Here is a 26,043-nt window from a genome sequence, read left to right on the forward strand (position 1 = left end):
ATTATATAAATTATATATTACATTTTATTATATTAGACATTATTAAATGTGCGGCAGCTATTATTTACGAATGTATAACTCGAATGCACATCAGCCCGGCAACACCCGAGAAAGTTTTCAACGTTAGCCTTGTACCGCGCGGTTTAGCAGAAGAGCAAAAAGGACCACGTGGGAGCAACAATGAAACAATATGTCGGCGCCCATGCACGAAGGACCGACAGCTGACGGTTGCGTTTTCTAAAGCCGCCTAGCTCTGAGTTAATGGTAAAGAAGGCAAAGATCTGAAATGTCCGACGTACCTAGTAAGTTGACTGTATGTCTGTGAATCTGTTCCGTTATACGGCGTGAAGTTACAACGTCCAACATGCTGCAACGTTTTGACTGGTGGTGTAGAAGTCGAAGTCTCCCCTTACCCCTTCCCCAGTGCAGGGTAGCAAATTGGATATCTACCTTCCGGTTAACCTCCCTACCTTTCCCATATCCTTAATCTCTCTCTCTCTCTCTCGAGGCACTTTTTTCATCGCGTACACTATCACAAACGCCAAATTACACGTCCGAAGAACTTGACTGGTGCCACCAAAGTTAACCCAACTGTCAGGCCGCGAGAGAAGTGAGAATTTGCGAAAGTACTCGCGTCCTTTTTAGCATGCTTTATCGGCGCCTCGATGACGCCAAATTGGCAACGTGGACATCAAAGCTCGAACTCGGACTGGTCCGTGGGTGGGGTGCTGAGACACCCACGTGGGAGATGTATATCGCGGACAGCCGATCTTGTGTACGAAAGCGTCCCTCCGGTACGCTCTGGCCTCTGCGGCCCCCAGCCCACGGACCGCCCTGGTTCATGATACCCTTTTGGTGCCCTGGGGATCCTGCGCCGCCAGGTGCCCTCCTGAAGTCTCCGTTTGCCGGTATTTCAGACCCCGGAGTCTGGCAGCAGATATCTGCAACACCAGTCAGAATCTTCGCATCGGGACAACTGGATTGCTTTCACCTCTCAAATGTCGGAGAAAAACTAAAAAGAAAAGCCTGTCTAGGGAGCAGTTATACAAGGCTTATTGGGTGCACTGTTTTGCCCGAAAGCTAGCTTCTGTAGCGTCGACAGTTTCAGCTATGGCATTTTACCATGTCATATTTCATTTCATTGTGAAGGACTGAACAGTGCAGTCGTTGCTCTTGTGGGGGAAATGGCTGATGTGGGAGTGTCCGTCGTTTGCACTAGTTTTGATATGTTTTAGATGAAAACAAGCAGTGGATTGCATTTGGTGAACGGTTCAAAAACGTGTCCAGACAAACTCGTCCTTGTAATGGTAATCCCGTTATATGTTCCTATTTTGGCATAGAAATCTTACTGCGTATTCTTTATACTTGTTTGAGAAACACTGTGTGTTATGCACTGTACCGAAATATTTGTTGTATGTGCACATAGGGCCTAATCTGTGTATAAATGAAGTACTGTATGCACATAACTATTAGCAAAATTTGGCACGAAATGCAAAAACCAAGATAGAGTTAATGCAGGCATAAAAGCAAAAACAAAGCGCCTCAGAGACATCAACCTCCTCAGACCCAGTGTCCTTCCTCGTTGACATCACCTTTCATCCTTTTTAATGTTTAACCAAAAACTACAAAACACTAAATTTTGGTGTAACATAAAGCTATGTGCAGGTGACTGTGTATATCAAAACGTTTAATCATTTTGTTGCTGTCACTTTTCAAGAAAGTGTAAACTTTGTGTGAGATGTACTGCTGCACCGTCAACGATGACAAAAAAGGTGAAGGGTGTAGTGCCACTAGATGGCTCGACAATCCGTGATGAAAAACGATAGCGCTGAATTGTCAGGTTGCGTTAAGCCTGTATATCTAAATGTTTAAGCAAACAGACAACTTTATCCGGGGAAACTGGAGAAGTGGACTCTTGTCCACATGTATGGAGATGTTGTTGTAAGCGTGCCATATCCCATTGAGCAAATAGTTTTTCAGGTTTGTGAGAGAGCGGCTGACAATAAGAACTGACTATAAAAGGTATTGTGCTACTAAAAGATTATGTTGGGTCTCGGGAGGTTAGGAATGCTTGGTGATGGCAGTGCAAGATGCCAGATCAGACTGTGTGCCTCACATTTGTTGCACGTTGAAGAAAAAATATTAGGGAAGTTCGGTAAGCATCTGTTCTCCTTGGTCATTCCACAGGCACGCTTCCAAAAGGTGAGGTTGTATACAAAAGAAAAGTAATGAAATGTTTGACACAATGCAGCAGAGGATGATGACTTCCTTTTTGTCAATTTACTGCTATTACAGCAAACCTCATAGTTTTATAGTTATTTAAAGCCCATGAAATAAATTCACCGTATATATAAGATCTGTCACTTATTGAAACATGGTCCAAAAGATATAAAATGCTGAGATTGCAGATTAAAAAAAAAAAAGTTGTTTACTGGTTTGTAAATAAGTTCAAAGAGCTATGACTATGGAGTGCAGACACAATGCACAAGGAATGAAGCTGTAACACAGGATAACCGGGAACTAGTCTGTAGAAATAAACTAAAGGCAATTTCATACGTACCATCATAAGCAGAAGTATAAAAACTATGGCAGTAGTGTGAAATTCTATTGCAGCTGTGCAACCTACCTGGAAATGGAACATGCATTGCTTCAGTTGCAAAAACGCTCATACAGTGTATTGTTCAATTTTAATTTCCATGTCTAGGTGGCAGAATGCAGTTTTTTTCATAACACCCATAGTCTCGGAATGTTTCCTCGTAATTGTACGGCATGATTCAATGTTAAAGGGAATGCCTGATTAGTATTCAAACCAACATAATATCAACATATTATGAACTCCACAGAAAAGAAGTGCTCCAATGAAGCGTTAGGTACACCTATATTGGAAAAACATTATTGCCAAGGTGCTTGTGTCAAAACAATGTTGTATGCAGCCCCAAAATACTAATTCGGTGTTACCTTTAACAGTAGATCATACTGTACATATAAGGAAGACAAGAACATAGAAAAAAAGGTAACTCAAGCGGTTGCCTTTTTTGCTCAAAGAAATTACACTATGGATGTTAGAAACAAGGATGTTGTGGTCAACAATACCATGGAAACTAGTGTAGCAGCCACCCCTCTGTAGATATATATTGTGGAAGAAGTTGGCGTGTGGCTATTGCATGTTTAAAAGTACAGTATTCTAAAATCTTTGAGTCAGTTATTCCTTTACGAAAACTTATGGGGGCTTCCCTTTGTGAAATCAAAGTACTGTACCCACTCATAGAAGCATAGATGAATTACAGCAGGAAGTTCTAAGCCAGCTGATGTGTGACTGTGCCTACAGCTAAACATAGGCTAAGTTTGGTGCTTGGTTCGCAAGATGGTGGTGCTCTTCAGCTTCTGAACAGGATAGGTGCTGCTTAAACAGAGAGAAAAACTGAATAATCTGGTTTAACCTTTTTTTTTAATCCAAACTTGAATGGGCAATACATGAACACTGCTATTGCCGGAGTCTATGTGATATACTCGACACTGTACGGACAATCATGTAACATATTACCTCTTATAGAAGAGCAAAGGCGAAACTAAAAGTTGCCGGCTGATCTTTATTTTCTGTGTTAAGAAATACTTGGCAGTAGCACCACATGGGCATTACGGATGACTGTTAAAGCTGCGTTAAACTTTTTCATTTGGTTTGCAAATTTTAGTAGTTGCTTTCTTTAATCCCCTTCAGGCCCAAATTATGATGGACTGTCTATAAATGTGTCAAATTTACGTAACTTCATTCCAAGGCACTCGACACTCCACTGCAAGTAAGACAAGGTGGTAGGATGGAGCTAAGTGCATTTTCTGATGAGTCGTCATAATTAGCAAGTAATTAATCATCTAGCTAATTTGTAGTCAGTAATGGTTAATTTTTGCATTAAACAACTCAATCGAGTGCTTGAAACTCATGAAAAATTTCGATAATGACTTCATGCATTATGGACAAAGAAAAATAATTTTTGCTACATTGGTGCCGCTACACGGCACGTTGAACGTCCTTCAGCAAAATTGCCCTCTATAGCAGCACGGAGCGCATTGGAAGTGAAAGGAAGGCACATATTGAGCATGCAGGGGGGTCCAATTCACCTGAAGCTCAATGTCTGCTGCTTTTTCTTGGCCACCTGCTCGACAAAACCGCCAAAAACAAGCACTCATGTCCATGAATGTGGACATGGGTACCTGAAGGGATCATTGTGATGATCAGTGTGCTTGGCATGACTGCATCAGCCAGTGCCTCCATGCCTAGATTTCTGAACGGAAGAGGAACGATTATTTATATTAACTACATCGTTCAGAAGAATCAGTGTTGGAAGTTAGCGGTTGCATTGCATGGTTCAATTTGCCCATAGGGGCTTGTCGGCAGAATATCGACGAATGGGGTGCTACTTCTTTCGCTGTGAGATGTGCAGTCCTCCTTATCAGGTAGTAACCCAAGTTTGGCAAGTGGTCTATAAACAGTCAATCAATAGCAAAGTTTGACACCCCGAAGCAGCTTGAGCGCTGTGTGAGATGCCATAGTAGGTGACTCCCGATTCATCTTGACCACTTCAGATGTTCCTAGACGTGCACCTAAATATAAGTACATGAGCACTTCTGCATTCCGCCCCCATCAAAATGCAATCGCTGCTGCCATGAATCAAACCTGCAAACTCATGCTCAGTAGCACAACACTGTAGCCACTGCAACAGGTGAATCTGTAATCAGTAGTGCAGTGCTCGAAGTGACGCGCCCCTTATCTGCACCCAGATGAAACACCTGCTGGCTCCTCGGGCGATGGTGCCTGGTCCATGCCCCTGCCAGCGTTCACCAAGGAGGACAACCCGCATGGCGTGCTGTGCGAGAGTGCATTTGCCACCCTTTTCCCCAAGTACCGCGAGAAGTACCTGCGCGAGTGCTGGCCTCTGGTCAAGAAGACGCTCTCCGAACATGTGAGTGTTTCGCTACACTCATCCTGTAGTAGTAAGACTGCATTGACAGTAGTGGAGAAGACATATATATATATATATATAACTACGTTCACTTCATTTGTCTATGTTTTATCATGCTGTCCCTGTCATCACACTTTTGTGGCTTTTTTTAATCTTTTGGCGGATCACTTCAATGGGCTCTGACGTTACGGTGATATTGTAAGACAGCGATTAAGAAGCTTTATTGGGAGGCTAAGCCAGGTCTAATGTGTAGAGTGAAGTCCAATTTTTTACTTTTAGAGCCTGCTTATTCTCAGAATTAAGGTTAAATGCAATCTTCCATGTCCTTGCATAGTGGCCAGAGCTCTCCAAAACAACTGAAGATGCCAGTACACAGTCTCATTTTTTGAATGAGATCTGTTTGGGTTGTCTCATGGCTACTGCATCTTTTACTACTGTGGACCTTTCTTTAGCGTTACTTCAGAGCGCATGGCTTCCGGCACTTGCGGCACTTTTTGTGTGGGTGCTGGGTACACCGAGCTGATGCATTGTGGTAAACGATGAAAGCGAGAGCCTTTGTGGTGCCTTGTGGCTGCATTTGACCCCCCCGGTGATCGTCCAGCGGTCTCTGGTGGAGCAAAACGCGCCGGCTGCTCTGCGCGTCGAATATAGCATTTGAATCGCTGAGCACTACTCAAAGTGCGTAGCGCATTCTTGTCTTAGCCGTTTGTCGATCCTGAATGCACGATGAAGCCCAATAAATTGGGGCCCTCTGAGCTGTAGCACTTAGTGTGAAAGCCACAAAGAGTGCTGTCGGCTTAACCGCTCGTACTACCCAGTTGCAATTTACAGAGACCGTAGCTTTGAAGTTGCCGTTATGTTTCACTGCTACAGTTTAAATGTGACAATATTCTCATGAACTGAAACTTCAGTACAACAGTGGGCACTGGAAATTTCAAAGGCTTATCCAACTTGTTTTGAGAGCTGCATTACAACCACTGTTACCCACTAGACGGCTTGTAATCTGGAGCCTCTGACTCAAAGCACTTGAGCTGCGTTACGTAACGACTAAAGTGGCCTGAAACTTACGTAGCAAGGTTGCCTTACAGACATGGTAATGTCCTTTTGTCCTCCTTTCTCCCCGTGGTTGTGTTGTTTTAACTTTTTTGTGTAATGCACTTAATAATAGTATTTTGTTTGATATGCTGAAAAACTGTGAAATGATTGTTGTGCTGCATGAATACTCATTCATGATTCAGTAGTAAAGACACTTTGCGACCGATTCTGGTACCTTGCGCTGTATGTTATTTGCCATAGCTGCGTAACTTTAAAAGTTATCAGCAGGCTACATTCTACGAAGCACAAACACACATCCGCCAGTGGGTTGACATACACTTCAAGCCCTGTGCCCCTTTGCATCTATACTCGTGGACAACTTTTCTTGGCTACGGAAGCAAAGCGCGCCTCTTTCACTGCTGCTTGAAGTAGTCTCGCAGTTTTGTTCACGCTTTCTTATCTTAGAAATAGAAAACAGTATTTCTGCTTGTTTTTTACAGCACCTAATTTGAAACAATACACAACATTCACCAGTTAGCTACTGGTATTGCATTGTATTTTTAGCTTGCCCTTTTGAGTTTTTGCACACCCAAGATCGTCGCATGTTTTACGCATTCGTCAAAGGCTTGATGGTGCCCCCGTCTTCTGGCGAGTGTTCGTCGCTTGCTGTCCCACCAGTCAACTTCCCTGAGAGGCTCTCGACTAACTTCGGTAACAAAAGACTGTCGAAGCACACAAAACAAGTGTTTGCAGCATCTACGCGGAAACCAAATAAACCCATTTGGAAATCGCAACTGTCGGCAAACAGAAACCAGTGCTGAGCTCGCCCGAACTACATTGCGTATGACTACAGTCATGCAGAGAAGCTCCGCCTCTGTAGCTTTTGCTTCTTAGCCAAGTTGTCTGTAGTGCTTCCTGATGGCACATCTCTCAATGCTGTTGCAGCATCTAATGTAATTTATTGGAGAAATATTACAGCTAAGCTTTCAACACTACATTCCATTGTGATAGCAGCCTTGGGCCGAGAAAGACCAAGTCTCTTGAGGAGCAGCAGCAATAAAGCTGACCGGGTTTTGGCCCTGACCAGAGTTTGTGTACTCTGAGCCTTGTCTCTACGCCATCATCACTAGAATTGCTGCAGCACATGGCATTCAATTTCTATTTGTTGGTTGAGTGCATTATGCCAATCTACAGGGGGATCATATTTAAGTTTTCCGGAATTTTTAAAGATCGCCTGCGACAGGTAGCATAATTCTTCCCCTTGAGCTGTATTATTCGAAGAGGCTGACATTGCTAGCACGAGAAATGGAAACATATATTTAACCAATTAACCAAGAATTTTCCCTTAATAACTTTTTATTTAATTACTTTACGGCACATATTGCAATTTACAAATTGTAGCCGGTGAGTCTGCAAGACGTGTTCACTTGAGATGAATTTCCAGAAGGCACCATATGTGACGAAAGTAATTAGGAAGTTAATTAGTGAATTTCTGTTAATTAGTTGATTAGTAGATTTTTTTTCAAGTGACGTCCGCCTCTGAATAATCCAGCTCAAGGACTAGAATGATGTTATCTGCAGCAGGCATTTTTTTGAAATGATATAAAACTTGAAAATAATCACCCCATATAATGCCTGTGGGCTAGCTGGAGTACTAGTTAGTTGGAAAAATATTAATATACAGTAAACCCTCGTTAACTCGAGCTCTGATATCTCGAAAGATTGATTAATTAGAAATGTTTTCCTGGCTCGGTGTCAACCACATGTATTTTTCACCTCTTATCTCGAAATACTTCTGTGCCGTACTCCGGATATCTCGAAATCTCGACAGTGAAAATGTCGGGAAAAAGTCACTGCCCAAAGGTTTCCATACTTTATGTGCAGCTTTGATGTCACCAAGTAGTGACAGGAGCGCAAGTTTTTAGTGAATTCTGCTTCACTCTATGCCACCATTCACGACTGGCTGCGATCTCATTGATAATGTAAGCGGGGTGCCGTTCTAAGTGTAAGAAGGTACATGTGACGTCCGCAGCATGCATGCTCACGTGTGCGTGAAGCATTATCAATTCGCTTATTCGCCTTGTGGGTCTGCGCGCTATGCCATGTACTGGGCCATGTACGTAGCTGCATCCACTTGGTTCATGGTGCATCTGTGCCGAATGCTTGGTGTGTTTTTGGCATTATGTTAAGTAACAAGTGTAGGGATGCCTTTTCTGATGCTGTCTATTATTCCGCTTCATTAGTAGCCGTATAGCGACGCTCCGCCTGTGTTATCAATTGGATAAACCAGCTGAGAATGATGCATGAAGCAGGGGCACATAATCGAGCAGAAGGCATGGCTACAAAATTGCTGCCCTGGGGTGGTATTCCTGGTCTATAACTTTTTTTTTCTTTGTATACAAGCACTTTCGCTATATTTCATGTGACTAGGCTTTTGGACAGGTCAGTGCCCTTCGTGCAACAGCGCTTACTTGTCTCTGAGCGAGGATCGCTGTTGCCCGTAGACGCTCGACGTGTAGGTGGCCAAGTTGCACAATATCTCGCAAAAGTGATCTCCTGGAATATTGAGCTTTTACGAGAAATTTAGTGGCTTCTAGTGCTTATTTCGAAAGGCTCTATTTGGTCTATGCCCAGCCAGGGGCTTATATATTTTCGTAAATTCGCTTATCACAAAACTCCACTTCGGTCGAAATTTCTCCCGGTTTTTACAACTTGGGGTTAATTAGGCTTTACTGTATTTTCCGTCTACTTCAGACGTGTTGGTAGTATTGTGCGAGTCGTACAAGACGTCAAATGAGTTCACATAATGTCACGTTTGTGGGGCTGTGGGGTCATTCTTGTGTATTACATAGGCAGATCATAATTGAATCTGGCGGGTGGGGCATGTTGAATAATTTATCAGCCGCAGTATTTATTGCAAGCACTCACTTTAATTTGAATGTGCCTTCAAATGATGTTTTTTGACCTCGCTGTGTTTTTCAGGGTGTGAATGCAGAATTGGACGTCATCGAGGGCAGCATGACAGTGACGACCACGCGCAAGATGTGGGACCCGTACATCATTCTCAAGGCACGCGACATGATCAAGCTCCTGTCTCGCAGCGTGCCCTACGAGCAGGTGAGAACGTCTCACATGGGCAGCCAAGCATGAGGACAGGTTTTACGCTCTAACCTGCTTAGGTGTGCACATGAGGGGCCCAGGGGAGCCTGGACTGTTGGCTGAGCAGGGGTTCCAGTTCATATTCTCATCGACTGATATGTTTGTTATCAACAAAATGTTGTTCACTTTTTTTTTTTTGGTATTCTGCAACTTGCTTACAACTTCCTTGGATTGCTTGTTGTGCGCCACGACACATTTTTAAGAGAACTTGACGTGTTTCCGGCACAAAGATTAGAACTCTGAAGTCATTGCCCACGACTTGGTAGGCGTGCCACGCGAAATCTGTGAAGACCGTTCGTGAGAGCTACGCAAAGTTCCTGAGTGCATTAATTAGTAGAGATAGTGAACTCACCGAGGCACCCGGAGACGCAGGCAACGCACAGATGACTTATTTGTGTGCTGGCACTTTCCCTGTTCTTCAGGTTATTCTGAAGGTTAGTCAGGCTTTTTCAGGACCCCAATATTGAGCTCACAACTGCATTTAATGAAGTCTGGCATCTATGAGATGCACTGTCAGGAATGAGGCAAGATATAATAGTTTTTGAAAAGTTGTTTACAGAAGCTTGCGCTATCTGTGAGACAAATGATATTGAAATTCCTGAAGTCCAAAAAAGAAAAATACAGAATAGAATCGACGTGTATTGGAGCAGTAGAGCAGTATAGTGTGGCCGTTTTCCTTCCGATGCTTGTTGCCTTTATCCAGGGAGTCGAAGAAAAGTTCAAGCAAGAGACTTTCGAGCTCGTGCGAGCTGTGCAGAGCCTCCTCAGTCTTTCAGGAAGTGATGAGCAGATAGCGATTATTTGCGGCTTGGTTGAAGTAGACGAGGGCAGCTTGCGCGCTGAAATTCAGTTCTCGAGATCTCGGATCACTGGGGGAAAAAAGTTGGAATTACCATGTATGGCTGGCTTGACTCTCTCAGAGAAGATAGTTTGGACACAACAGTATTACAGGAATTTTGTCACGTTTTTCAGCTGTCTTCTTTTTTTTTATTTCTGATACTTCTGTAACCAGCTACTCCTGTGAAAGGGCATTTTCAAAGCTGACACATGTGAAGACCAAGCTAAGGAGAACCATTTTGCAGGAATGGCTTCATTGGCTGACGCTGCCCTTTCTAGAGAAGGATATCGCAATACCGATTTCATCTGAAAATGTTTTCATACACTTTACAGCAAAGGCACGCAAGCTTTTGTTGTGAGTGCAATTAAACTTATGATAGGGTGATTTCAGATGCAGCGATATGCTGAGCAGTGCTCTTTTTTTTGACATCTTTACCAAATCTCTTGAATCCGGTGGCATTACGAAAGATGGGAGCCGGGCTAGGATAATACCAATTCACAAGCAAGGTTCCAGAAATGATGTCGCCCATTACCGGCCAATCTCTTTGACAAGTGCATGTTTCGAAACACTGGAACACATTTTAGCTACCACCTAATGAAAATTGTGGAAGAAAACAGCATTTTGGGTAAATATTAGCACGGTTATCGACGAGGGTACCCGACACTCACAATTCTCACTGAGGTTACACATGAAATTGGTGAAAGTATTGATGGAAAGGGTCAAACAGATATCATCTTTATCGATTTACAGAAAGCATTCGATAGAAGGTCTCACAGAAAGCTGCTTATAAAGTTGTCTCGTTTCCTCGGTAATACTCGGCTATTAGAATGGATAGAGGCACATTTGTCAAAAAGGGAAATATTTGGAAAGGGTACAAAACAAGGCCTTGAAGTTGACGAACTGGGTTCTAGCATACGAGTTAAAGATAAATGCGTATGCTAGAACCCAGTCCGTCACTGAAATAAGAGGCAGAGCTGAACTCATAACTGTCCAGCGGAAAATTATTTCTTTTTTCAGGTGTTGAATATTCTTTTTTCAGGTGTTGAGCGGGGACTATAACATAGAATTCGAAAAACACATCACATTACAGAATGCTGCTAACCCCCGAACAAAGCATTCAAAACATATGAAACCAAATTATTGAAACACTAATTTTTGGTTCGAAGCATAGATGAGTGGAACAACTTACCACAAGATAACGTAGAGTGTCCTCACTCACAAGCTTTTGAAAAGGCTGTTTTCAAATATTCAGAAATGGTTGTTTATTTATTTGTTTGTGTTCTATATTTTTGCATATTTATTGTTAATGTTTATTTTTAAATTGTCTTTATTGTTTGGCGTTTGTCGGTTGCATTTGATTGGTGCCATTACATTGTCTTAAATTTCCTAAATTATTTTCATTGGCCTATACGGTGATGTACTTTAACTTGTTAGTTTTAACTCATATGATTTACTGTTTTCATATTTTGATATGTTGCACGATTATATCCTGATTGCAATATATTGAATTCTTTAAACTTGTGCTAAGTATGTACATAACAGCAATGTAACCGCAACTCCCATCATGGCATATGCTGACAGTATGAATAAATAAATAAAAAAGTAAAAATACTATGCCATCATTTGAACACGTTTCATGTCCACAGCAGGGATACTGTGGGTCGACTATGGCGACCGTCTGGGCAATGTTCGGCTATACTTTTTTGGGCACCTCTGTGACCTTTGGCGTACACTGGCTAGTTCTTGCCTGACTTTGGGAATTTCATGGCTAGTACTTTGGGAATATGGGCAACCTGGCAGTCCTTGTCAGGACCACGAATCCTATTGCATGTATTGATAGCGCACATTTCCACCGGGTGCCAGGCCATCCGGGTGCTGGAGGACGGTGTGGGCTGTGACATCGTGAAGATTGGCAGCCTGGTGCGAAACCGGGAGCGGTTCATCAAGCGGCGCCAGAGGCTGCTGGGACCCAATGGCACCACACTCAAGGTGGGAACCCTTTTACGGCTGTACCTGCTGCACTCGGTGGCCGGTTCTGCCCATTGTCTTTTCGTGCCTCAAAACTTCCTACCCGTCACGGCACACTTTTGCTGGAAGGGCAACTCCGACATTATTTCTTTCTTTAGACATGAACATAATTCGTGTTGTATAGCCTCTTGGGCATTCTGGTCACGTGCACCAACCTTTGTGGCTGAGTGTCATGTAATCTTTCCTCAAATTCATTAGCATGCACACTCACAATGCATGTTCTCAAACAGATGATGTTTAGTGGTAACCCTGTGTTTACTACTCTTGATGTCGGGATGGGAGCAGCAGCACGGGTACCTTCAGCTTGTGCAACTTTTTTTTGTACATGTGCAGAACTCGTATTGCCGGGAACTGTGTCAGGCGTAAAGATTTTAGCTGCAATGTGACCTTCATAAAGAAGCTTCATTTGCTAATGCTCGAGTGATCGCTTTTAGAGATACTGCAGTCCAGTCTCATTACTTTGAACCCCACATTAACGAATTTAAAAAATTTACGAATATTTTAGGAATATCCCCCAGATTGCCTATATTTTCAATGTGAAAATATTTCAGAACTACGAATTTCAATATAGCGCTTATTTCAGAATAACGTAATAAATTATTTTATAATCAAGAAACATCAGTATTACGAATTTGGCCTAAAGTAATGGCGCCGCAAATCTCACGTGACACCGAAACCACCATTTCTGTGTGTGTTACCCCCCCCCCCCCCCCAGGGCAGTAGCTATCATCATCACCATGTCTGGTGTCAACTGCTAGTGCCACCACAAAGCTGTGGTTTAATGTGCAGTAGCTTGGCAGGCTTAGCCACCTTTCCCTCTTTTCTCTCTCGTGTTGGGTGTCATTGGCCGGTCGGTCGTTTGTGCAGTCAATCTGTGCGGGCAGGTATTTTGTTGTGGGTGATCTTGCTAGGAAGGTTCGTGTGAGATCCGACATTGAATGCAGCTAACGACGGTGCAAAGAAGAAGCAAAAGCAGTTTTCGCTGACAAATTGGACTTATTGCAAGAAATCAATGCAAGGAAAAGCAAATTGACCTCTGCAGACAGCGTGGCATTGCCTCATCGACCGTCGCGACGATCTTGAAATACCAAAACAAGATTGTCAAACTTCACTGGGAGTCGCAACTTGCTCCTACGAGGTAACGGCTGTGTCACCTTCTACTCGATTGGGAGCCGGAGAGTTGCGTACATGCGCTACTCTCGATGGAGGAGACACGACTGGCAGCACAGCAAACAAGGATTTAATAGGTACACGGACAGTAAAAGCACAAAGCACACAGAACTCAAACCATAACTCAACCAAAAAAAATGCTTACTCAGTAGAAAATACAAGACTAACTAAATACAACACTACTGAAAAAGAACTATCATTTCCAGAGCCTAGCTCCGCCTTATAAGTCTCTAGGTCAGTCCTAGCCTTTACTCGCCAAAGTCTGGCCACCCTGGCCCCGGCCTAACTGTGTCACAAAGCGGAAACGTGGGCTCTTGCAGATCGTCGTCTTGAAGTTCTTGTCGAATCCGTGTCGGGCTTGCCCGAAGCGTTGCGGGTGCCGTAGGTGCCGACGCCTCGCTGTTCCGTCGACCTGGCCGAGTACGTGGATGGTGCCCCGGTAGCCGCCGCTGACGTATCACTCGCCGGGTTAGGCCTCGCGAAGCGTTCTTCGCCTTACGTCGTTCGGCATGGCGACCAGGTAGCACGGTGATTATCAGTTGAACGGGCTTGGCCGAGGAAGAGGGATTCTCGAGAAGAAGACCGGAACCACCGTGAGCAGCAGCAGCCGGTCCCAGGAGCTTCGCCCGGACGTCTCCGAGGACTACAGCTACGCCTGGGCCTTGCTAGCGTCATGACTTCGTGGCCGGGTTCTCCGCTCTCCCGTCGTCAGAGCATGGCTGACGAGACGACCTTCCAGCTCAAGAGCCACATCGATAATACTGCTTCGATGGTTCTCCCTCGCGGATTACACCTCGGTTCGCGTGCCTCGAGCGCTTGCGCCGTTCGGAACGCTCCGCGAACTTCGTCGTCGTCTTTTCTCGCCACGGGCTGCCTCTTACATGTGACAGGCTGTGACTGGGAAAATTTCAAAATGCGGACCAAGCTGTTATCACGTGGTTCAAAGATGCCAGACTGCAAAACGTTCCTGTGTCTGGCCCAGTGCTCCAAGAAAAAGCCAGCGAATTTGCCGATGCACTTTAAATAACTGGGTTCGATGCAAGTGCGGGTTGGCTTTTTCGTTTCTGCCGAAGGAACGAAATAACTTGGCAGGTAGTCTCAGGTGAGGAAAAGGCTGCTGACAGAGAAGGCGCGGATTCCTGGTGCAATGATTGTGTCCAAGAGGTGGCTGAATCGTTCTCTGAAGACAATATTTCCAATGTGGACAAGACCACATTTTTTTATCAGCTCCTGCCAGATCAGACAATGCACTTCCAAGGGCAGTAGTGCAAAGGAGGAAAGAAGTCGCATCTTTGCGTAACGTTCCTGCTCTGCTGCAATGCAACAGACATGAAGAAAACTAAACCGCTCGTCATCGGCAAGTACGCGAAGCCTCGCTTCATGAAAAACGTCATCTGGGTACCCTACGACTACCGTGCACACAAGCATACTTTGATGACAGGAGATCTCTTTTCCGAGTGGCTTATCAAACTCGACGACCAATTCAGGAAGGGTGACCAAAAAATTCTGTTGGTTGTCGACAACTGCTCTGCTCACATTGTGAATGTTCGCTTGACGCACATTCGCCTGGAGTTTATGGTGCCAAACAACACGTCTTTGCTGCAGGCCCTAGACGAAGGCATTATATAAAGTGTGTGAAGCCAGAATTTGGTAAGTGCCTTGTGTAGCGGTTGATCATCAACCACTGCCTAAAGCAGCCGATTGCAATCAATATTCGTCAAGCAGCGAAAATGCTCACGGAAGCTTGGTGGAACTTGAAGGCGTCCACCATTTGCAACTGCTGGCAAAAAGCGGGGCTTGTCAAGGCGCCTGTGCAGCTTGAAGACAACCTCGAGGGGATTGACAGCAACGCAGAAGACCTGTGGACCAAGGTTGCAGAACTGCTGCCCACCGTCTCTTCCTTCGACGACTACGAGGAGAGCAACAGTGCAGCACTAACGGCGGCGGACGTGGCAACCGAGGAGATCGTCAACAGCATTCGCAACGTTTCCAGTGACGATGACGACCTGAAGGAAGACGACTGTGGGTCACTGAACACTGAAGAAGATGAGATCATGTCGAACTTCGATGTTTTAGTGCACATGAACAAAGTCTGCACTTCCATTGCTTGTTGCAATGACATACCCGATGAGGTATTGCGCAAAGTGGAAGATGTAGAGTTATTCTTAATCGGTTGTGCGTGCTGCACGTGCCAGTAGAAAATAACCGATTTCTTTAAAAAAGCAGCTTTGAAGTGGGTGCAACATTTTTATTTGAAAGTTTGTTTGTCTGCACGTGCGTCTCTTTCCAAGGTATGTCATTTTCATTCGTAGGTTTGACCACTGGCTTATTACCTTAAGTTTTTGATTACAACAATATTTCGAAATAACGAACAATTTTCGACGGTCCCGCGTGATTCGTTATATGTATTGATATTTCACTGTAGTACTATCACTTTCACGAGATTTTACATGACTCTTAATTACACTTGTTGAAATATGTGGCCAAGGGTGTTCCAGACACTCTGCGCAGATTGCAAGCTTGGCATGGCGCCAGAAACACTGTTGGTACACATGCGTTGTGTACACACCGCATGCGTACACAACGCATTTAGTGACGAGTTGCAGGAAATCTCATGATAGTGATAGTATCTTCGAAAGCGATTACAGTCGTGCGCAAAGTGACCCTACAGCTACCTTTAAGAAAATGTGGTCTGCCGCCATCTTTTGATGGCAATCATGCTGCAACTGATGACTGACGTTAAGCAGGCTGTTACAAAACTGCAAATGCGGTTTTAGGCAATATTAGGACCCATTTTTTTTAAACAGGCACACGTTAGATTCGTGCAAATACGGTATGTCATTGATGTCATGCCAGCATTGTCATTGTCTTTTCCTGCTCATCTTGAAGTGCAGATGCTAAGTACACAAGTAAAAAAATTTGCCAACGATTATGATGCTCCCTAATGCGAAATTTGAGCACAGCTCTTCAGATGTTTCGAATTCCACCAGTTGTGTCGCTTATTATTCAGAAATAAAGCGCGAACGCATGTCTCGCGTGGAGTGCATTCCCATGCGCATTGTCTGGCCGCGGCGCCGGCGAAGTAGCGCATGTGCAGTAGGGCCGAAGCACATGCCAGCGCTTTCTTTCAATATATGGTATCGGTGGGCGCGCTCACCCAGTGCTCGCCACATGCCTTAGTAATGACGTCATCGGCGCACCATGGTGCATGCTAATTTGGTGCCATTTCGTAGGCTAGTGCGGCACTCTGCTTTCCTCCTCCCCCTTTTGCCTCCACTTTCCGCCTCATGCTTTCATTGTAACCTCCTCCTCTGTTTTCCTCCTCGCGCTTTCTTCGCTATTGCTGTCTTTCATCCCCCACTGTGCTCCACGTTCACTTTTTCATCCTTCTTTGTGCTCGTTCGCTCGGTTACGCCAAGGGATGCTAACGCTCAATGCAGGAACAGGTACCTAAGAGCTGCGCGCTAAAAGGAAACAAAGTGCTTTTGCTTCTTACTAGTACATGAGCACTCTTGCAACCAGCCATACTGGAGACTTGGTACTGGCAGGAAATGGACAGGTGCATTCTCGATGCACCTCTCAATGCACCTTCCTCCGTTCTCCCATGTTCACTGACAAGATGCATTGTGTAACATCACTTCTTTTCACTGATGCAGGCCATTGAGTTGCTGACCAACTGCTACGTCCTGGTGCAGGGCAACACGGTCGCCGCACTTGGACCCTACAAGGGGCTGCAGCATGTGAGGGCCTGTTTCTATGTTCTCGTTTCTCAATTTTACTGCTATCAGCATTCTTAAGATACTTCGCACACCTTCTGGTATCTATCTATGTTCAGATGTAATCATTTTCTTGTCACCCCAACTTGGGCCACTGGGTCATTGCCACTCCTTATAATAATAACACGTAAAAGATATCGTAACCAATTACACATCCATCATAGCACGGATGCACTGCCAATTTTTCTTTTTATCTCGCACAGGAGTGTCCTAGCTTTTTAGTGACTTCCTCTCAAATATCTCTAATGAAACTGAGATCACTGCAGTCACACAGTTGTGGCGTCGGGGAGGTTGGAAAGCGGGGAAGAAAGAATTATTGAGCTCTTGGGTTTCAAAAACAGAGTTGCTGAACACAGAAACAGCGCACTTGGGGAGCTTTTTCAGAGCCTGTTGTGGCAGTGTGATGACAGGTTCTTTTGTGTTAATGTTTCTGGCAGTTCTCTGAGGCGGAGCCTCCCAGAACCCAATCGAGGACAAAGCCGTTTGTTGAAAAACACACAAACTTTTAATAAAACTAGAAGCGAGAATAAAGAATCAAAGTAAACACTTAGCAAGACATTACAGCAACAAACACAGGAAAGTTCGGGCAGGAAGCGGGCGTGTGCGCGTGCTATAGTCTCGACACGAAGCAGCGGAGACGAGACGACGAGAGAAGTGGTGTTGGTCTCACCATAGAAGGTCATTGCATCGGACCGTCGTACAGGCTACCAGTGCAGGGCGGCTCTGGTGTGGAGTGAGAAGACAGGCGGCTCGGCAGCACGGGAAGACGGCGCTGGCGTTCTGGCGCGGGCAGCTGGTCGTGGAGCTCGGGCCCGTAGCCCGACAGCTCTCGTTCTGTCCACGGGCGCAGATTCTCACCGGCCTCGGGCAGCAGCAGTTGACTTTAGGGCAGAGTGACGATGCCCAGGAAGGCAGGCGGCTTGGCAGTACGGGTTGATGGTGGCGGCTTTCTGGCCGGGCAGCTGGTCGTGGAGCTCGGGCCCGTAGCCCGACAGCTCTCGTTCTGCCCACGGGCGTAGACGCTCACTGGCCTCGGGCAGCAGTTCCCCAATGGATGGAATGGCGACGCCCTGGAATGGGTTGGCAGGAGGCCCCGGTTGGTTGAAGTCCTGGTGGCTTGGGTCCGGAACCCGACGGCCGTCTTCAACCCCCGATCCGGTGGCCGACCTTCTCCTGGTGCCACTTCTGGAACTCCTCCCCTTCTGCCAGCGCGGCTCGATTTTGTGCCGCTCTGGCCGATTCGTCGATTTCTCATTGGCTGCTCGAGGCTCCGTGTTCTTTTGTGATTGGATTGGCTTTTTTTCTTTTGATTTCTTTTCTTGCGCCGCGTGTTCACGCGCCGGACGGTCTTCGGCGTCGTCGTTTTCCATCAGCATGGAATTCGCCTTGACGCGCGCTCTCCTTGTCGTCTGCTCCTTGTCTCCAACCACCGCACCTTGTCGCACACCACAAATATCACCGTCGCTCACCACACATCACAGGCAGTTGCGGTATGCTGATATAATGGAGCACAGTGAAACAGCTGTGCAGCAGTTGTGATGCAAGTTACATTACAGGGAGGAGGAGGAGAGAAAGAGAAGGCAGGAATGTTAACCAGAAATGCGTCTGGTTGGCTACCCTACTCTGGGGGACGGGAAAGAGGGAATAGAAAGATGAGATAGAGAGAGGAGGGGGGGGGAAGGACACGGTGAGTTCGCGCACGCACGCGGAGGGCCTGAGCAATTCAAAGGCGTTCACATAGGCCAGTCGTCCTCAAGTAAGACAACAGTGCCTTCACAGCTTTGTGGGCTGACGAGCGATGGGGACGGTCTTCAAGGAGCACCCGAACGGACAACGGTCGATCATCAAGTCGTCGCAATGTGTTCGATAATGTTTGGCTTTCCGACTGAAATCGATTGCAGTGACACAATAAATGTTCTGTGTTCTCTTCGCTGCTGCAGACGTCGCACGTAGCACTTTCGGTCATTCCAATCAAAGCACAGTACGCCTTCGTGAAAGCCACTCCCAACCACACCGATATAGAAGCGATGCCTCACGTCGGTGAATCCCTGGTGGAGGTCGGAGTTGGAGCGAAGGGTTCAGTTCGTGTAGCCTGGTGCGCCTTATATTTGGGGTGTTCCACTCTGGTAAAGAGAGCTTGCGTTTCAGGTGACGAAGCTACAGATTCTTTCAAACATGGTATGCAGCTCGAAAAGAGCTTTGGGTAGTTCTTGTATCATTGAAGTCCTGCTCACTGTCCAGAAGCATTTGTGTTGTCAATCCTCTTGTGTCTTTGTTTCGTATGCCTGCCATGTTTCAAACAATGAATCCCTGCCAACTTGCACAGCTTCCCCTCTTTCTATCAATTTTATACATTTGACGTGGGCTGTACCCGAGTATTGTGCCCACTGTATGATTTCGCAGTTTGTGGTCATGTGCCCTCTATGACACAGAGTATACTTGGCCTGTGCAGGTTCGCAAGATAGTGGAAGACACGATGAAGAACATCCACCCCGTCTACAACATCAAGGTGGGCTGATCTCTCTCACAGACCTCATTCAAAACAAAACAAAGGCACGCACTCAGGTCAACTTAGAGCTGCTGCAAAAATGTTTCTCTACCTTAGGTTCCCATTCGGCAGCGTGGTCAGTTTCGTGCATTGCCAGGCGGCCAAAAGCTTGTGGAAGTTTTGAACTGCCACACATGATGAATTACTGGCAACATTGTAGAACGCCTGCTTGTTTAGAACTGTGGCGTAGGATACACAATTTTTTCCGTCTAAAGACTAATTGTGTCGTTCAGTGAAATCTGTGAGCTTAATCTTGACATTCTTGTGTGTTTTTGGTTGCCTTTCACATTTAATTTGCTGATTAAGGTATTTTTCTCTGCCGTACCTTTTTCACAGCAAATTATTTCGCTAACAGGAATAGATGAAAAAAAGGTGAGAACAAATGTGAATGCATCGTTGGTTCCAAACCATTTAAGCTCACTATTTTCTGTTAGTTCGTGCAGAACTGTTCGTATGTTTTGTGGAGATGAGCATAGCATGTGAACCAACTTACATGAACATAACGGTGTTCGCTCAGAACCAGAAGTGAGAGCCAACACGCTATAAAGGCCTCTGTGCCACATTTGCAGAAGATATGCACTGTGTCTGATGCCACATGCTAGACGCTGTGAAGTTACTGTTGAAGACATCCGTATCAAAATGATGCTTTTGGAAGGGCACGAAAAGGTGTCGTGAATCTCGTCACACCATTTGCATGACGACCTCATCTATTGCGTGGCTGTCTCAATGTCAGGCCCTGATGATCAAGCGTGAGCTGGCCAAGGACCCCAAGCTGCGCAACGAGAACTGGGAGCGCTTTCTGCCGCACTTCAAGGCCCAGACGCTGTCCAAGCGCAAGAAGCCCAAGAAGCAGCGCGTCAAGGGCGAGTACACGCCCTTCCCACCACCACAGCCCGAGAGCAAGGTGCGCCACCCTTCCCTTGGCTTGCCTCTGTGCTGTAGCTGCATTGCAGTTGCTGCTGCAAAGCCCGCGATTTTTTCTGAGCTTAGCTTGTAAACCACAGCTTAACTCTTTCGTTACCCCTGTTGTTTGTAATCTGTGAGTGAAGCGGGCGATTTCTTTTATACAAATTGTTATTGAACCTTAGAGGCCGACTGAAACGAGATGTCACTTTGGCAGAATTGGTTATAAATAACTACCTGATACTACTCAAGTAATCTTGGCAATGTTGCAGGGCTGGTAATTTAGTTTCCTCATTAACAGCCTTTAAATAGCACCTAAACAGACCACGTGGGCACCTGGTGGTTAGCGGACGTGACACAAATCCCAGACCGTGGCATCTAAGACTTGCAACGGGCAGCAGGTGCCATCTACAATAGAATCTCGATACGATCGTGCCTGATGCGAATTTCGGAATGATACAAATTTTTGAGAAGTCTCACACCAAGTCCGTTAGCTTACAATGTGGTAAATTTTGAATGTTGCGTACTGCCTTTCGCAGAATGATACGAACAACTGAGCCGTCGCGCGATCCCTGGCGAGGAGGCCCCGGCACGCTGGTAGAGCAGCCGCGCTAATGCGTCGGTCATATTCTTGTTGCCAGGGCTACCTACGTCACTCTGCCATGACTAACCCTTGCGTGTCCCCCCCCCCTCTCCCCCCCCCAAAAAAAGCTTTTGCTTCTTTAAGTATCATACAATTTGTCGGCCATTTTCAAATACCCTGTAACTTTATCGGGAGCCGGCAATCACACGCGACTTGCTGCATCAGCGAGATCGGTGGCATAGTAGCATGGGGCCTTGTGCTGTTGTTTTTTGCTGTAATGACATCAATTACTGCCCATGTCGAGTGTGACCTGCATGAGCCTCGTGGTCTCTGCTCACCATAGACATTTTAATTTTTTTTCCGGCTACCTCATCCTAGAAAACATTTTACGCCATTAGAAAGACTAAGGGGTCACTGCAGGACATGGAGTCAATGCTTTAGTGATACCTTGTCTTAGTATGTTCGTTATTCTACAACCTTTGGGATTTCATAAAACTTTAATCGGACTCATGGTAAGACGCTATGCATGCGTCTTGCCATTTGTGTAACTTGTGTACATTGAACCCACAAAGCTGTAACACTATTTTACATTGAGGAGAATCAAGAGAGCTTGTTCATCTTTAATTCTAGCCATAGGGAGCACATTTGGGCCAAAAACACAATGAAAATGTTGAGTAAAGTTAGTACAGTGAAACCTCCTTTATACGATCTTCATGGGAAAAGGAAAATAAAGCGTATCATCTGAAAATCGTATCATCCAACGTATTATCCAACCAAATTGTACTTTCGGGAAAAGAAAAAAAAAGTGTCATCTCGAAAAACGTATTAAGCAGAAGCGTATATAAATTAGTAAACAGTTGGTTGAACTATCCACAACTGAACACTTGCTCCAGCATGTGGAAAAATTGCGGCATAAGCCATCTCACAATGACTGTTGATGGTAATGCATTCAGCATTGAATCAATATAGACACACAACGTATTGCCACCGTTGAAACGAGTTATGTATGAAGAGTGTACTTCAGCGGAACTCCCCTTTTGTGCTTCCTTAAGAACACTTGGCGCCCTCTAACGCCACTGCTTCGTGGCCTGCACGTGGCCTCCAAAATGCATGGCGCACCGGTGCGTGCGAACGCTTAGAAATGCATCATGCAGCAACCGGGTTCCTCTCTCGTGTTTATTTCTGGACACGCTGCGCCATCTGGTGGCACTGCCAAGAAGTCCGGGCGTTGCCTCCGAGACAAGAAGCGTGGCGCGCCGGTGCCTGCAAATGCAGAGAATTGTTCTCGCACTTGCCACACGCTCAGTGGCACATAATCGGGAACCCAAGTTGGCGAGAAGTTCGTTGAAGAGTCGCACATACCCAGTGCATTCGTGGTGCAGCTCGGTAAAGGGTTGGCACGAAGGGCGTTCTTTGAAAAACGCGCGATGTGGGTTCGATTCCGCTCGGCATCGGAGAAATTTAAGGAATCTTGTCATTGTAGAGTGGCACATTCCCATGGCACCTACCTAGTTACCCAAGTCGGCGTCAATGGTGTTTGTTGAAGGCCAGCACAGACTGAGTGGCACATACCTACGACTTCAAGTCAGCATAAAAGAGTTTCTTCGAACTGTTGGTGCCTACCCAGTCCCTCGTCTACAGTGGCCCATGTCGGCACGAGAGAGTTTCGTTGAAGGGAGGCATGTATGCACACATTGGCATATACGATGGTTGGTTTCGAACCCTGTTACCTCAGCACAGCAGCCTGATGCGCTAACCATTCGGCCACTGACTACAGAGTGACCCGGGTAGGCGGAAAACTGTTAGATACAAACATAGACAGACACATGGATAGGTAGCCCCCGGAAAGTGCGTCAAGTACCCAAAGATTGCTAACGTAATAAAACAATACCATGGGTTTTGTGTCATGTTTCCCATGCAGCAGAATTATAAGGTATCAAACTCATTGTAGCAGAAATGATCCCTTGGGTTTCAATATATCCTCGTACAGTCAAGGTTCATAGGTCACAGTGTCAGGTAATGCTGCCTTCACATATGTTATCACTCTTACCGTGATAGTTGCTTTGAGGTATAAGGAGTTGCTGCACAGCATAAAGAAACGTGGGCAGAAGGTGAATATAGGACAGGGTGAGCGCCGACTTCGTACTGAAATTTATTACACACAAGAGTAGAAAAGGAAAAGTGTAACAAAATGCATGTGCGTGCACATGTGCTTGTCCCGTCTTTTCTTTACTTCATGTTCGTGTTTCTTTTACTCCATGTAGCTGACTCATGGTCATACAAACTCACCCAAGCTTCCACTTATCTAAGCATTAGTATTACTAGTTTAGTGCAATTGCAAAGTATAAATACCAAAAAATCTACCCATATCGCTTTCAGCAAAGCGTGCATTGTACGTTTCCATGCATGCCACCAACTGTCTATCTGCGCTAATGCAGTGACACTGCTGCCACCAGTCGGTTGATCTCGTGGCGAATCTTACTTTTTAGGGAACAAAGTTAAATTCTTGTAAGCTGCATCAAATTTGTTTCTTCCATCCAGTTTAGAAGCCCCTGCTTTGTTGCTGAGCCCCTTGGTATTTTCTTGCATGGCACAGATGGACAAGGAGCTTGCCTCGGGCGAGTACTTCCTCAAGGAGCATGAGCGCAAGACCAAGAAGAAGCAGGAGAAAGAGCAGGCCAAGGCCGAGGCCGAAGCCCAGCGCCAGGAACGCCGCAGCAAGTCCTTCCAGCCGCCACAGGAACCCAAGTATGTGCCCAAGAAGCAGCCAGCAGCCAAGAAAGGTGAGCACAGCTGTCGTGAATTGTGTTGACTGAGTACGGTGAAGGGCAGACGGTAAGGGTTTGCTGTTTCTGCCGACTGCACAGAGTCCTAAATAAGATTCATTCGTAGTAACTGCTGACTTGCAGATACATTTGGAAATCTGCAGTGTTGTAAGGCCCTCATGCTTGAAGATGTGAGCGACACTCCATGCTATAGCCGCTCCTTCTGTTAGCTTCCCAGGTATGAATGCCATAATTAATTTTTCCAGATTACAGGAAAATCTTGGTAATGTAATCATGCCTGATACGAATTTTGGGATGATACGAAATTTTCAAAAGTCTTGGCCCAAGTCCATTAGCTTACGACGTGCTAAATTTCTAATGTTACGAACCACTTCTCTGTGTTCGCGGTGGTTGATATGAACAATCGAGCTGCCGTGCAGTCCCTGGCGGAGTGGCCATGCCCACGTGCTGGTCACATTTCTGTTGCCAGGATGACCTACGCCACCTCGCCTCAACTCCTCCCCATAAAAAATAAAGAAATGAAAAAATTGCTTTGGGAAGTATCATGCAACTTGACGGTCTTTTTCAAACGCCTTTATCAGGAGCCAGCAATTACACGTGACCCAGTCATGTTGTGTTAGCAAGATCGGGGGCATTGGCATCCATGGGTAGCTTTATCTCTGTATTCTACGTGTTTCATTGTACTCAGCACCCAATGACAATTCGAAAGACCGCCGTGAAGTAAACAGATTCCCTTATCTTTAGCAAATCATGCCTTATCACCATTAGCCAGCAGCTAAAACACAGCAAAAAATAAACTCGATATAGCATAGCAGATCTTAAATGTTGGCCTCAGAACACTCGAAGTGCACAGCTCGCTCCTGCCAAAATGTGCGCGAAGCAAGTGCGCCGGTGATACAAATTCATGTCAGCTAATAGGAGTGCTCGGTGCATGTCGCCTGACTACAGTAATGAATTGCGACGCCAGTTTTCCCTTTTTGTGCTTTGTTTTCTTGCTTTTATTGCGATAGCAATTATATGGACATCCCAGACGCTCATCTGCCGTCGCCATTGTCGTCGCCATGAGGTTCCGTATAAAGTCCACGGACGACAAAATCGTCGCCGCGCACTCCATGCTGCATGTGCGAGTGAAAGCATGCGACGCTGAGCTGGCAATCGCGGCTCACGCACGCAAGGACGGGAATTGGGAAGGAAGTGCAGTCTTCCAGTCGTGCACAATGCTCTGGAGGTAGGGTAGGGGGTAGAGGGGCTGCACTTTACTGCGGCCGCGTGCTCCCCTGCCAGGCTGGCAGGCTACAGGGAGGGGGATTTGTGCCGCGAGCGCCCACCCACGCCACTGTATCTTGAAAGCCATCTACGGCAGGGGCAGAGTCCGCCCTCCCCGTGTTTTTGCGGCTCAGGTCGTGCTGATGCGAGCGCCGGCATGAAGCTCGATTTGCTCGCTGCTGCTGCTGCGCTGACTCACTCCAGTGTTTTCACAGCGAGTTTCTCTGGTCATCGAGTGAGATGCGTTCATGTTTGCTTGTGCGCACGTTAATGCAGTATGGGCGCATTGTAGTTAGCTGATTATTTCACCATAGAAAACATACAAAAGTTGACGGTGCAGCAGCTTCTCATTGTTATAACCGATATACAGTCAAAACCGGATATATCGAATCCGAAGGGGATGACCAAAAAGTTTGATATATAGGTAATTTGATATCTAAAATACAGATTTTCTAAAAAAAATGTTCAAGGGGATTTTACAGCTGTTCATTTTACACAATAATTCGTTATATGCAGGTTCGATATATCCGGGTTCACTTTATTGTTAAAAGCGGTATCGTTATAAGTGGGTTTGACTGTACGTAAGGGAAGGCCTTAGGATTGCAGAAAAAATTAATATATTACAAAATTAGAAATTTTAAATAAGTTGGTAATTTCATTGCAGCGCTGTTCCTTAATTTCCAGATTTTCTTATGTTTTTGGGTGATACGAATTTTCGGGCCATGCTGAGAGATTCTTATAATTGAGATTCTACTGCATATGCATGTAACACACCTGTGAAAAAAAAAAAGAAAAACTTGCGTCCTTTACAGAATATTTGCTTCACACACTACATGGTCAATGTGCAACAGGTGCTTACTACTGTTTCACCATGTTATCTACATCACCTGCATAGCTTTAGCACAATGCTTGCTGGGTGGATGTTGCTGTGCGATCGTCAGGTTCTTTATGAGGACAATATTAAGCTGAAAGTGTATGCGCTGCAAACATACG

General features: G+C 45.6%; 1 protein-coding gene across 1 annotated transcript; it reads left to right on the plus strand.

Moving 5' to 3' along the window:
- The first annotated feature begins 163 nt into the window (after positions 1-163).
- On the plus strand, positions 164-23,825 carry LOC119450800 (KRR1 small subunit processome component homolog). Its single transcript, XM_037714297.2, has 8 exons — positions 164-302; positions 4,777-4,958; positions 8,976-9,110; positions 11,854-11,979; positions 16,845-16,928; positions 19,417-19,473; positions 20,246-20,416; positions 23,595-23,825. The coding sequence occupies exons 1-8, from the start codon at positions 287-289 to the stop codon at positions 23,808-23,810; spliced, it is 987 nt and encodes a 328-aa protein (XP_037570225.1). The 5' UTR covers positions 164-286; the 3' UTR covers positions 23,811-23,825.
- The last annotated feature ends 2,218 nt before the right edge of the window (positions 23,826-26,043 follow it).

The sequence above is a fragment of the Dermacentor silvarum genome, chromosome 4 (genome assembly GCF_013339745.2).
Source record: "Dermacentor silvarum isolate Dsil-2018 chromosome 4, BIME_Dsil_1.4, whole genome shotgun sequence".
In the NCBI taxonomy this organism is placed as follows: Eukaryota; Metazoa; Arthropoda; class Arachnida; order Ixodida; family Ixodidae; genus Dermacentor; species Dermacentor silvarum.

What these genes read in the sequence shown, in the direction of transcription:
- LOC119450800 (XM_037714297.2), top strand. An exon ending in ACCCCGTCTACAACATCAAG is followed by an intron (nt 19,474 to 20,245) that starts GTGGGCTGATCT and finishes TCTCAATGTCAG; the next exon opens with GCCCTGATGATCAAGCGTGA. An exon ending in CACCACAGCCCGAGAGCAAG is followed by an intron (nt 20,417 to 23,594) that starts GTGCGCCACCCT and finishes TGCATGGCACAG; the next exon opens with ATGGACAAGGAGCTTGCCTC.